This window comes from Anoplophora glabripennis, unplaced genomic scaffold (genome assembly GCF_000390285.2).
Source record: "Anoplophora glabripennis isolate ALB-LARVAE unplaced genomic scaffold, Agla_2.0 scaffold240, whole genome shotgun sequence".
NCBI lineage: Eukaryota > Metazoa > Arthropoda > Insecta > Coleoptera > Cerambycidae > Anoplophora > Anoplophora glabripennis.
In genome coordinates, this window is record NW_019416340.1 from 717,300 (window position 1) to 731,419 (window position 14,120).

General features: G+C 32.5%; 1 protein-coding gene across 1 annotated transcript; it reads left to right on the forward strand.

Annotated features, from left to right (window-relative positions):
* The first annotated feature begins 6,125 nt into the window (after window positions 1-6,125).
* On the forward strand, window positions 6,126-12,526 carry LOC108908468 (acetylcholine receptor subunit alpha-like 2). Its single transcript, XM_018712506.1, has 8 exons — window positions 6,126-6,329; window positions 7,753-7,797; window positions 7,853-7,962; window positions 8,439-8,619; window positions 9,239-9,395; window positions 9,456-10,020; window positions 10,360-10,543; window positions 12,329-12,526. Exons 1-8 carry the CDS (start codon window positions 6,126-6,128, stop codon window positions 12,524-12,526), a joined length of 1,644 nt encoding a protein of 547 aa, XP_018568022.1.
* Window positions 12,527-14,120: the final 1,594 nt, after the last annotated feature.

The following is a 14,120-nucleotide window of genomic DNA, read 5'->3' on the forward strand; positions in this document are numbered from 1 at the left end:
GTGGATATCCTCTATAGTGCCTGCACACGTTGTTAATATGCCCGATTTGCATACGAATGCCGCCATGATACGCATCAACGGTTCAGATGAATGTCTTTTGTCCTTCGATGAACTCCACCATCCCAAGTTTATTTCCTAATCAGAACAGACGTCAGTTGTCACAGAAGTGACCAAACATAAGAAACCGTTAGAAAAGGAATTCTGGATAATTATTTAGAAATATATTAATTTGTCTCATTGCAATTTATTTAGAATTTTCTTTCTAAAATCCTAGATTTATATCCAAAAAGTTTTAGTTAGTGGCTCCAACCAATTCCCCAATTTTGTTCCAGTTAGGAGTAATTAAAATTAAAAATTTCCCTATCACTGCAAATTTAATTTCAGCAATTTATGCTTATTTATGATTTTCAACATTCTTCCATGTTTCTATCCGTAGTTTTTCTTTCCCATTGCATCACATTATTTTTGTGGTCTTCAACTACAGTGCCTTACGATTTATTTCTTGATTGACCTCGCTCTTCTTTTAATTTTTCTCTTCCAAAGACGATCTGTTTGAATATCTGCAACCTATACATATTATCTCTTAGTTCCACAGCTAAATTTCTAGAGGGCATTCCTTGGTCAAAATTAAAAAAAAAAAAACAAAGAAACTCGTAGTCAATTATGGCTCCTTGCAAAGACATAGTAAATTTGGTAGAGGCTATTTGGCATTTATAGTGTTACAGAATATGATAAATTTTGTACTTGTACTCGATAACAGTGTCACTTATTAAACTTTTTAAGAGCAATATTTTTGTCATAAAAAAGAAATTACAGAATGATACGCTATTACTGCCTAGGCTTTCAGTTTGGCCACACTATGAAAGTAAGACATGTTCTCAACTAGAAGAACTTTCTAACTGATGATATTGGGGGAAACAATTACTCTGCGTACACTGAAAGAAATGGGCTTATTAAACTGTTTATCTAGAATAATGTGTATAGCGCATATTAAAACTTTTATAACCAATATACAACTTTTATTAAAAAAAAGCAATCATCTCCATACTCATTATTCAATCAGTTTAACTGGAAGGTGCTTAATACACCTTATGCATCTATGAAATAAAGGTTATAATGAATTACTTATACATTATTNATACACCTAAATTGACCACAGCTTTGAATTTGTCATTCCAAAAAACCCCCGTGTATGAAATTTCATTAAATTATTTCGAATCAGTCGAAAGATATTTAAGAAAATGCGATTTATTTTCCCAACTTTGACACCCTGTATCTCGGTAACGAAGCACTTGCGGACCGATGTTCATATGCACTTTTTTGCTTAAAATATGACAAGGAATCACCCCTTGAAATTAAAGTCATCACTTAAGATACACCCTGTATATAAAAAAATTATTTATTTCAAATTTTACTTTGTTTTAATTTTAACGTATACGTCAAAATTACATAGCTGATCCAGTAAAAAAATTATATACATTTTATGTTATGACTTACAAATTCCATCCGTCTGAGATATGTAGGTGCCTAATTACCACACCTTTGATCAAACTGCTTGTCTTTCACAGCCTATTTCGATACGCAACCTCCACACACCTGTTGAGATCACGTTCCATCAGAGCAGGCTTTGGTAATGTATGCATCCAAGGCCTGTTTCGTCAAGTGGATATCCTCTATAGTGCCTGCACACGTTGTTAATATGCCCGATTTGCATACGAATGCCGCCATGATACGCATCAACGGTTCAGATGAATGTCTTTTGTCCTTCGATGAACTCCTCCCTCCCAAGTTTATTTCCTAATCAGAACAGACGTCAGTTGTCACAGAAGTGACCAAACATAAGAAACCGTTAGAAAAGGAATTCTGGATAATTATTTAGAAATATATTAATTTGTCTCATTGCAATTTATTTAGAATTTTCTTTCTAAAATCCTAGATTTATATCCAAAAAGTTTTAGTTAGTGGCTCCAACCAATTCCCCAATTTTGTTCCAGTTAGGAGTAATTAAAATTAAAAATTTACCTATCACTGCAGATTTAATTTCAGCAATCTATGCTTACTTATGATTTTCAACATTCTTCCATGTTTCTATCCGTAGTTTTTCTATCCCATTATCTCTTAGTTCCACAGCTAAATTTGTAGAGTATTCCTTGGTCAAAATTAGCAAAAAAAAACAAAGAAACTCGTAGTCAATTATGGCTCCTTGCAAAGACATAGTAAATTTGGTAGAGGCTATTTGGCATTTATAGTATTACAGAATATGATAAATTTTGTACTTGTACTCGATAACAGTGTCACTTATTAAACTTTTTAAGAGCAATATTTTTGTCATAAAAAAGAAATTACAGAGTGATACGCTATTACTGCCTAGGCTTTCAGTTTGGCCACACCAGCAAAGCACAGTCGAAAATTTCAGTCATTATGAAAGTAAGATATGTCCTCAACTAGAAGAACTTTCTAACTGATGATATTGGGGGAAACAATTACTCTGTGTATTATACGCCCCGACCAACAGTTTATTATTCCATCAGTATCTAATAAACAGTTAGGACCATTCGCCGAATGTACCCGACATGTAAACAGACTTATTAGTCCTCGTCATAAGTGAAACAACCGGTATATATCGGATGGGTTTAGCTGACCTATCTGTTTACTAGGTATCGCTGATACAGTTCAATAGTAGTCAGGCATATAGCTCGCAGAGTAACTGTTTACCGCAATATCATCAGTTAAAAATAATTGTATTAATTAATGTCGCCCTTTAACGTTACTGGATCAAAATTTAGATTTTCTATATTGGAAAATATTTATATATAGTAATATTTTTCTATTTGGTGCATTCCATTCATCTCTAAATATATTTATGGACTATAAATATCGTGCTTAATTAAAGCGGAGACGATAGCTATAATTTATATTTGTATACTTGGCGGAGATGGTTCTTTCCGATATTTTTTAATTTCGGTGTAGTCACAGAGCATAATAAATTATAACAAGCATATAAGTCGTTCCAGTAATTGCATATCCTTAAGCGTTGCTTATTTCTGCGTAAAGCATATTTTATATGTGTAGTAATACATTTTTTTATTCTCAAAGAAATAACAGGTGAACTAGACAGAAAAGTCTTTATTCCTGTTTTTACAAATAAAAAATATGGAAATAAAATATAGTTTTGCAAACATGCAGTGTCTCATTCAAAAGAATTAATACCTACCTCTTGAACTCTCTTGAAAAATATCTGGAGGAAATCTGCTTATTGTGCGGCGTATTCTGTCTTCGAGATCGTCGATAGATTTAGCTTTGTGTTAAATTGCTTCAATGCGATTTAATTCCTCCTTTGGCCATCCTCTCTCCTAACTCAATCGATCCAGACTCACCAAGTAAAACATTGTGTTCAATATGAACCTAAGTGTATACGCTGAAAACATTTACCTGGATCCATCCGCATATCTGAATGAATACAATATAAGCATCAACATCCAACACAATTTGACTCTGTCAAGATCAAATCGGATGAGTTGGTTGGTTGGAGAGCGATCGTTGTAGCAAAGTGAATGATAATCCAAACAAAACTTGACTTTTATACTTAAGTAAATGTAAAATTCAAAGTTTATGCCATATTAGTTATGTTTAAAACATATCTACATACCTTTCTGTTGTGTAATTTTAACATATATACTTAGGATTTATGACATACATTGTTGTCGAATCTCTGAATTGAGAAGGACATGAAATTTTAGGAGAAGTTATGGTTAGAGTGCCCGTAGGCAAAACTTTTATTGATACAATACTATCTCCAAACTTCTTATATAGCTTCATTAGGCCTAGTCTGACACATTTTTCCTACAAGATTAACAGAGGTATCACTAAAAAGTATTTCAGCTACTTCATTAGTCGAGTCGGTGGTAGACTTCTTAAATTAATCTGAAACAACATAAAATAACAAAATTAAACCGCGAATGATACGCACGGAATGAAAACTAGTCACTCAGAGGCCACTGCCATTGAGATTCATAAACTAAATACAATAAATTGAAAACATGTAATTATTTAAAAATATGTATAATTCAAACTTATCAGATTAGTAGGATCTTTATTTATTTTTTATGAAAGACATAAATTAGTTTTATTTATTATTAGTAACGTATGCCTTTCCATATACCAATATTACTTAATATTTAATTAATCATGTAAAAGTTAGATATCAATTTTTTAAAAACACTAGAATATTTTTTAATGTTTAGAGCTTCATCTGCATTGACATAATAAAAATATGGTGACTTTAAAACAACATGTAGCAAAGTCGCAAAAGTAATACCACTGCGTTAGTTCCATTCAGACGGTTAAAAAGATTGCAACTGGCAACAATGATATAACTCCGGTCCAAGTGCTGTCCTAAGAATTTAAGTGTAGTTTATTTAACTAAAAAGTATATTTTCCTATTAGTATTCTGGAAAACAAATACTACTCTGCTTTGCTTTATTGCACCAATTAAAAAAACACAGTGCTTGCGAATCTTTTAAAAATAATTAGTACAAATTTTTATCTACCCACGAGACATCCCATTTAACTAACAAATTTAGAAAACATCGCTGTTTTTTATTACCTACCAATTTAATGTCTCATCAAGCCTTCCCCGCTACTAATAAAACTTCCCAAGCAAACCTTGTGCAATAAAGAACTAGCAATAAAAGAAGATGACGATGCAATTTCAGGAATTATAAGGGAATCGGGCTCGTTAGTTTGATTGGAAGTAATTCTTAATACATTCCCCAAGTCTAGCGCTGCCTTCAGATCTATCATTATGGGATGAAACCTATTAATAGAGGCGCACACGGTTGTCCTTAGGGACCGTAAAAATGTGAGAATGTCTGGTTATGTATATCACAATGGAACCGGGTTTTAAAGGTTTATGCCTCTAGCTGAAAAGTGATTCTGCAAAATGTGTATACGTTAAAGTCGATTAAATTTATGTAAGGGTTGATAGCTATAGAATGTCGTAGAGAATATCAAGGTAGGAAATAAATGAATTACGTATGACTTCACACGGTTTACAGTTGTTGTAGAACACGTGTACCATTTAGTCTAAATATAAAACCGTTTATAAAAATTCGACAAACTCCGACGAATACTCAAGTGAGAATACTCAACTCACAAACATCAAAATTTAATTCACTATAAAATCATTAAACACGGAAATTAGTTTATATGAGGCAAAATTTGTTAAAATACATTGATTGTGTTCTCAGGTTTGAATAAAATCATATGTGGCATAGGAAAAAACTTTGAGGCTTTATAAATAGTTGCCATATTTAAAATGTTTTAAAAAGTGGCCAATAAAAATATGCATTCGTTATTTTGACATTTAATCAAAACCAAGAATGAATGAAAAAGGCATATTTTTTTTGCTATTTTAACGGGGTTGTCAAAATGAAAAAATAGTACATACAGGGTAATTCAGAACTTATCGAAAAAAAAATTAAATATACAGGGGACTCTTACAAATACAATGTAAAGAAAAATTCGAAAAGGGAAGTTCGAAAATGATTTAAAAATACACTTCTGCAGGGCACTGGAAACTGGTTCATTGTAAAACCTGACCTTATGCAGCATGAATGGGCAAACAATTGAAAAAAAATATTTCCCCTGTATGATGAAAAAGGATAGGGACAGGAAATTTTAACTTCTTTATTGCACTCTTTGTTATAAAATTCATTATAATGAAGTGCTAAAATAGAGCTAACGAGATCTCCCAATGGGTATTTTTTTAATATAGTCCAAATGATAATTACCTACTTATTAATTCATATTATATGCATACCCATAGTCATACATATAAAATACATATCTAGATAAGCAGATAATATATAATATAATACATTAAAATTTATACATATACACTTTTTTTAAATTACACCGTATGCCTATTTTGCGCGACTTGCGCAGTATTATTGATCTCCCTGAACAGTGCAGGTCTCATCCTCACAGGATCTGCAGCCTGCGTAAGGACCTCGACCTCTCACTTCCCTGAAATGTTTCCTCCACTGCTTTTTTCAATACCTTGAGAATTCCCCTTAATCTAAATATAGTGATAACAAAAGTGTGATAAAATCGATGCAATCATCATGAGATACAAGTGGGTGTTCTGGACATTTTATTTAATTAGTATCTTGGTATTCCTCGTGGATTTTTCTCTTTGTAATCCTGACGCTAAGAGACTATATGATGATCTTCTCAGCAATTATAATAGACTCATTAGACCAGTTAGTAATAATACCGATACAGTGTTAGTTAAGTTAGGATTAAGATTATCTCAACTTATAGAACTGGTAAGTACAAAATGTTATTATAAAAACTTTAATAAAGCTAAACTAATTTTATAAGTAAATTCAGTCCAAGAGGTTTGGTTACATTATTTATGTACTCTTGATAATAAAACACATACTTTGTAATACGAAATACATCAAATCAATGACAAATAATTTAATTAAAACAGTGAACGACGTACTGAAAGAACACTAAAGCTACGGGTGGTTCCACTTAATAGGGAATTGGGGAAACTTACTCAATATTTAAGAAAATTGCTTATCTGCAGCGAACAAACAAGCAAAATTACATAAAAAGTTCACCCTGGTAACTTTTATCTTTGATTTTAGGAATGAAGTTTTCTACAAAAATTTTACTGGCAATTTTGGCTTGTTGAGAAACGGATATAGTTAAAAAATAGGAAACGCTTGTTTATTTTTTTTTAAAAAAAAAAATTGTTCCCGTTGAAAAATTATGTTTCTATTCCAATGTACAAAATTACAGATTTAAGTGAGTCAGCATGTACAGGGTCGAGTGTCCTCTATAAAAAAATATTTAGAAACATATTCGTTCATTTTATTTTTAAAACTCAATATTACACCGTATAAGAAAAAAAACAAAGTGGTCCTAATATTTTGAAAAAAAAATTTCAAATGTCTGTAACGAAAACTAAAGATACTTTTTGTTCGTTTTTTTTGTATTTTAATCTTTTGCAGATAATGTACACTATTAAACCAAAATTTGGTTTAATAAAGAACCTGTCTCACAAATTTACATATTGAAAGACGATTTTTTAAATATTTTTCGAGGAAAAAAATCAACCTTTTTCAAAATGCACTTTTTTGGTTTCAAAATCAAAAAGAGACCAAAAACTAGAAATTTATTATTTTTATAGTTCTTATAGTTTTATATCTTAAAACGAACAGAATGAAAAAAAAGTTTATTATATCTTTAGTTTTAACCAAGTTACAGGTACTTGAAAAAATTCTTGAGGGATTGAAGTAAAAATTTTAAAAACATTATGAAAGTTACTCTAAATGGTTACTAAATAATACCAAAAGTCAAGAATATTAATGCCCCATATGTAAACTGCAAGTTTTCGAAAAGGACAAAAATATTTCATTAGGAAAATTTAACAGAATTAAAATTTATTCCCACATTCCAAATTTGAAATAAATTGGTTTACTTTGATTTTTTCAATTTGTCCAACATATGCAATTAAACTGCTTCTCTTTTGAGTAAAAGATCGGAAGAATTTATTAGAACCCGTTTAGTATTAAAATTCATACTAGAGACCCAAATTTTGTGGCAATCAAAGATATAAATTAAAACTTAAATATAACATGTTTCGTATACAATTTAACTAACCTAATTTTTGCTATGCTGATGCTACGCAAAATGATGATACTGAAAACACAAAATCTATAACTTTTATTTCTATTACAGAATTTGAAAGATCAAATATTGACTACAAATGTATGGTTGGAACACGTAAGGATATTTAAATGTTATGTCTTACAATAAATTATAATCTCAACTATTTCAGGAATGGCAAGATCATAAATTTATGTGGGACCCTCAAGAGTACGGTGGTGTTAAGGAACTCTATGTACCATCAGAACACATTTGGCTGCCGGATATAGTGCTTTATAATAAGTAAGTTGCATCATAACTTACTAAAACACTGTTCTATCAAAATCTCATTAACTAAGGTCTTGAAGATCTTAATTTGAATTAAGAACATTAAAGGTTCTTATCTAGTGTTTCTAAAGTTACTCAACTTACACTAGTATGGACAATATTGTTTCAGTCCTTTGTTTCTGCAATTTTATCCTCTAAAACAGTTCTCCATATTTGATTGTTATTATATCCCCCTTTTCTCACTGGATATTGCTGTTACGTCGTATTATCGTTATTACATCTTCTTCATCTTATTTGGTCTCTCATTTCTCTTATTTATGTTGTATAATCATCACAAGATCATCATTACTAATTTCCACGTAATCACTAAAGCCATTTCTTCTAGACACACTGTTTCTATAATGATATATCAACACTATGTTGAACAAATATATTAACTAAATACCGTATATTACATTTTCACTGTGTCAATCGATTGGTTGTATTTCTAGTGCCGATGGTGAATATGTTGTAACTACTATGACCAAAGCCGTCTTGCATCATACTGGAAAAGTACTTTGGACACCACCAGCAATCTTCAAATCTTCATGTGAGATCGATGTGAGATACTTTCCCTTCGATCAGCAGACATGTTTTATGAAGTTTGGATCATGGACTTACGATGGGAATCAAGTATGTATTCGAAACCACTTAACTGATTTTCTTTGTTGCAATGTTGTTTAGATTCATATTTTGCCAAATGGCATTTCTAAATCACGGGGAAAACGATTTTGTATTCTCAATAATATACATTTTATACCAATGCTGCACTTTATTGAGTATTCCTTGAACATTGTTATAATTACTGGTAAGTACAGAGTCTTGATGACTGATTACAAGTCACGTGACCTGTAATTCTGTTCATGTTGGCAATTAAATTTCGGTAAAATCAAAAATTATTAAAACAATAAGATCAAGATTACATTCATTAAAACACAACACTCTACTTCCGACTGTGATTGGTATAATTTTTCACGAGAGGATATTCAACCAATCAGCGATCGCATTATTCCGAGCGTTAGCGTAACGGTTTGTTATTGTTCATTGTAAACAAACCATTAATATTGGTGATGATGATTTAGGGATTTTTCGTTACTAGCAGCAGTCGTGCTATGTTGAGTTGCCTAAGCTCGGCGTCACATGGCTTGTAAACATTTGTGAAGGTTTTTAATATGTTTCCCATTGAAATATAAACTAATCTTTTCATTGAATTCAATATAAACTTTTTGCTGCATTTATATATTTATTTCAGATTGACTTGAAGCATATTAGCCAAAAAGTAGGTGAAGACAAAGTCGAGCTTGGCATAGACCTTAGAGAGTATTACCCCAGCGTGGAATGGGACATCTTAGGGGTTCCTGCAGAAAGACATGAAAAATATTATCCCTGTTGTTTGGAGCCTTATCCCGGTAACTGTAACTGTAACATAAAACACAATCCTGATATTTATTTTATTATTTTGGTTTCAGATATATTTTTCAACATAACGCTGCGAAGGAAAACACTTTTCTACACTGTTAATCTTATAGTACCTTGTGTAGGCATCTCCTACCTCTCAGTGTTAGTCTTTTACTTACCTGCGGACTCTGGAGAAAAAATCGCCTTATGTATAAATATTCTACTATCTCAAACAATGTTCTTCTTGTTGATCTCAGAAATTATACCCTCTACATCCCTAGCTCTGCCACTGTTGGGAAAATATATTTTATTTACCATGGTGTTGGTAGGATTTTCGGTAGTAATAACTATAATTATTTTAAATGTGCATTACAGAAAACCAAGTACTCATAAAATGGCGCCGTGGGTTAGGAGTTTCTTTATTAAAAGTGTTCCCAAGCTATTATTAATGAGAGTACCCAAAGATCTGTTAACAGAATTAGCAGCTCATAAAATTCCCCCGAATCGGATTATGACGAAAAAACGAGATATTGATACAATGCCTTCAAGCAGATCGTCGTCTTCTAGTACCTCCAGTTCATCTATGAACAGAGCTAGTGGATGCAATGGACTGCATTCTACGTCAACTACTAACAGGTAAATACTATTCGAGAACTCTATATCAGTTTTAGGAAAAGTTTTGAACTTGTTGCGCATAAAATTCGTGATATAAGTTGTCAAAAAAATTTAATGCGTATAACTAACTTGAATTCTGTGTATAAACTCTATTATTTCTTTTCGTAGCTAGGCAGATAGCACAAAGCAAATACAAAGAAATGTTTTGATCAAGTATTTTAATCAGAATGTAACTTTTACAGAATTACTTCAATATATCTTTTAGATTTCGCTATAACCGACTGGGTTAAGCTTTACACACGACACTTTGCATGTTACAAATAAAAAACATACGTTTGATAATTTTTGTCCTATTTTTAGATTACGTGGATTTGCTGGCGCCCTAAGTGGAAGATTAGGTTACAACGGATTGCCATCCGTATTTTCTGGTTTGGACGAAAGTGATTCGGGAACCAAGAAGAAATATCCATTTGAACTGGAAAAGGCAATCCACAACGTCATGTTCATACAACACCACATACAAAGACAAGATCAATTCAATGCGGTATAAATGTTACTATTAATATTTTTCATTAAATGCAATAAGAACTGTTTTAATTTATATCAACAAAATTTAGGTTTTTAACCAGTCCTTTTCACTTGTTTTCATCAAGCTTTCCTCGCTGAATACCATACTTTGAAATACAATTTCTTTTTACAAACTCAACATCAAAAAATTTTCAATTCACTACTTCTGGGGAAGTTACCTATGCTCTGATTACACAGGTCAGCATTTAGTTTGAAAAAAAAACACCGGACTCTACCTAGGTACCCAGGCATTTTTGGGGTCCCTGATTCTGATGCAGAGATTCGTTAAGCTCCATCACATCGGATTCAAGGTTATTTGAAGGTCAATTTATAAAAGGTGGTGGAAAAAAATCTGAAAATAATTAAACATAAGTTTTTTGGGACGCTGAGTCTGAATCCGATGTTGGTTGACCTCTATCACTTTATGTTCAGGTCGTTTGAAGGTTACAGTAAGAATAGGTGGTGAAAAAAACTGGAAAAAATTTTTGTGAATGCTCATCTGTCTACTTTTGTCTGTTTATCTGTCTGCCTTTTTACCTGCGCACCTGTTTGTTTGCTTGTTAGTCTGTATTTATCGTCCGCTTGTATTTTCTCCCTATCCATCTTCCTGACATCCTGCCTTTCTGTGGGTAATTTTGTCTATCTTCCTGTCCGACTAAATGGCTAAATGTTTCTCTGTCTGTTTTTCTACTACCCTCTGTCTAAATGTCCACTGACAGTCTGTCTGTCTCCTTGTCAGTTTGTCTTCTTACCTTTCTGCCTACCATCCTCTCTCGGTTTTGCGTGATTGTACAATAAATAGATTTAAAAAAATTGAAAGCCCTCAACAAATCAATTCGCTTCTCTCAGCATGTGTATTAGTCGAAATTCGGGCGAGAACACTTACGTTGTTCCTAAAATGATCTTCGAAACGCTTTTCTTTTATGTTATTTAATTGTGTCTTTCTTTAGATTCCAGCAATAGTCTACCAACATATTCTTCCCCCAGACACCTTGATATCTTTGTTTAAACTCATTCAGGTCCCAGTGCATTCTTTCTCCTTGTTCTTCACCCAGATTTTTCCAAGATTTTCTGGGAACTAGTCACCATGAGAATGAAGAAAATGAAGTTTCATATTCATATGACATTTAGACAGAGAGTGGAAAAGAAAGACAAACAGATAGAAACATTTAGTCATTTAGTCAAACAGGAAGATAGACAAAATTACCGACAGAAAGACAGGATGTCAGGTAGATGGACAGAGAGAAAATACAGGCCGATGATAAATACAGACTAACAAGCAAACAAACAGGTGTGCAGGTAAAAAGGGAGATAGATAAACAGCGTGAGGATTCGTAAAACATTTTTTCAATTTGTTTCACCTCCTATCCTTACTTTAACCTTCAAACGACTTTGAACATGAGATGATAGAGTTCAACCGAATCGAATTTTTTTCTTGATTTGACCGTCAAATTACCTTGAACCTGACGTGATAGACATCGGAATCAGCGACTCCAAAAACCCCTGGGGACCTAGGTGGAGCGCGTTTTTTTTTTAAATAAATGTTGAACTGTGTTATGTTCTACACTGCTAGTTTATTCAAAACAAAAAATGTGTTGAAAGCTGTCCTAGAAACTGCACCATTTTCTACGAAAAAGTCACATGGAAATTGAGTCATTTCTATGGTTTTAACATTTCCTCTTCTTCAAGACTTGTTTGTAACTTTCATCCTCGAGTTGTGCGTATAGTTATTAACATATCCTTAATTCCACATTATTTATAGGAGGATCAAGACTGGGGTTTTGTAGCTATGGTACTGGACCGCCTTTTCCTGTGGATTTTTATTATAGCGTCGATAGCAGGAACCATTTCCATTTTATGTGAAGCTCCAGCTCTTTACGACGACACCAAACCAATTGACATGTTAATATCCTCCGTCGCTCAACAACAGTATCTACCGGATTTAGAGAATATCCAGTAATTCAATTTGTCAGTATTTCACTTCGTTATATTGTAATTAGGTTAAGATGTTATATATTATAATATTGTTTTATTAACTTACTTAAAATATACAATTTACAAACTTTGCTTCATTTTTATTATGAAAACGAAAAGACTATTGGGATTACCCAAAGCAAGACATGATCTCACATAAAAAATAACCATAATAACATAAGTTGAAGGACACAATTTTGATTCTAATATTTTATTTGGTATTATCATGCTAAAATCCCTTTTGTATTTAACTCTAGTACACAGTTCTTGATTATGGTATTGATGGTGTTCTTTGATGACGGCTATTAAATGGTATGTTCTACAGATAATGTTCGAAGGTTCTATTTTTTAGTTTATCTACAACAACGTGGAGCAAATACTGATAACTGATTTAATATTGAATGTCGTAAATATTATTACTAGTAAGTAGGTAACGTTGGTAAAAAGGTCTGTTTCTGTAACAGTTGGGAAGTGATTTAAACAGATATATTTGACCAATTGATTCGTGACGTATGTGACTTAAAAACAGTTTCATACTGCTGCAGAAACAAACCTAATATCTTAATAGCACAATATATGGTCCCCTAATAAGCCATTAATTTCGCTAAAGTGGAATAAAAGATATCTGTACAACATTTTCAAACATTCGATAAACCAAAAATTTCTTCCGGGAAATAATTTACATTTTTCGAAAACGGAAATACGTTAATACGCTTTCAAGCGAAATAAAATGGATCTTTGTTTCTAATAGGGAAAACGTGATTTTGAAAACTTTGTAACAAGTTTATATACAGAGTAAGTACCTATATGGCATACTCTCGGGGGTGTATAGGGGAGGTCAAAATAACCCTAGTTTGTCATAATTTTTTTTTCCTAAAGTGCCCCTTAACGGAGATGCAGAGCCCCAAAGGGGTACCCAGCGATTTTCTTTTTCTTGTATAATTTAATAAAATTTTAATATTTTATGTAGACCATAAAACTCATAAAGCCATAAGTACAGTAGATGTTTTACACTGTCAGAGAAGTCATGAACGAACTTACCACCACACTCGTTGGGCCAAAATTTTGACAGGTATCACTTTATAGATGTGAAAACTGAATTTTTAAATACTTTGGTTATTCCTCTTTAAAAAAGGTACTCTACATTTGCTTTGATAAAATCAGTTGTTTTCGAAAAAATTCATTTTTTGTATAACAAGTTTAAACATTATTTTATTTAATTATAAAGTTTGACCCATCAAAAGTATTTGATGGGGCGATGCACGTCATGCATTAAACTACATCTGATTTCTAATTTCTAAGGGCACATTTTCTAATAAATCATTTAAGCTTTTTGCAAGAATTGCAAATACATGGCACCATTTAATATCTTCAAAAAGAACGATCCAATGAGATGATTCCTAATAATCCCCGCCCATATGTTAACAGTAGATAGATGAGGCGGTTTCTACGCCGGAAGTGACGTCACAAGATGGCGGCGGTCTGTATAGGGATAAGATGGCTGCGGTCTGCAGCGGATGTGACGTCACAAGATGGCGGCGGTCTGCGTGGAAGGTGATTGGTCGTTAGGGATAAGATAG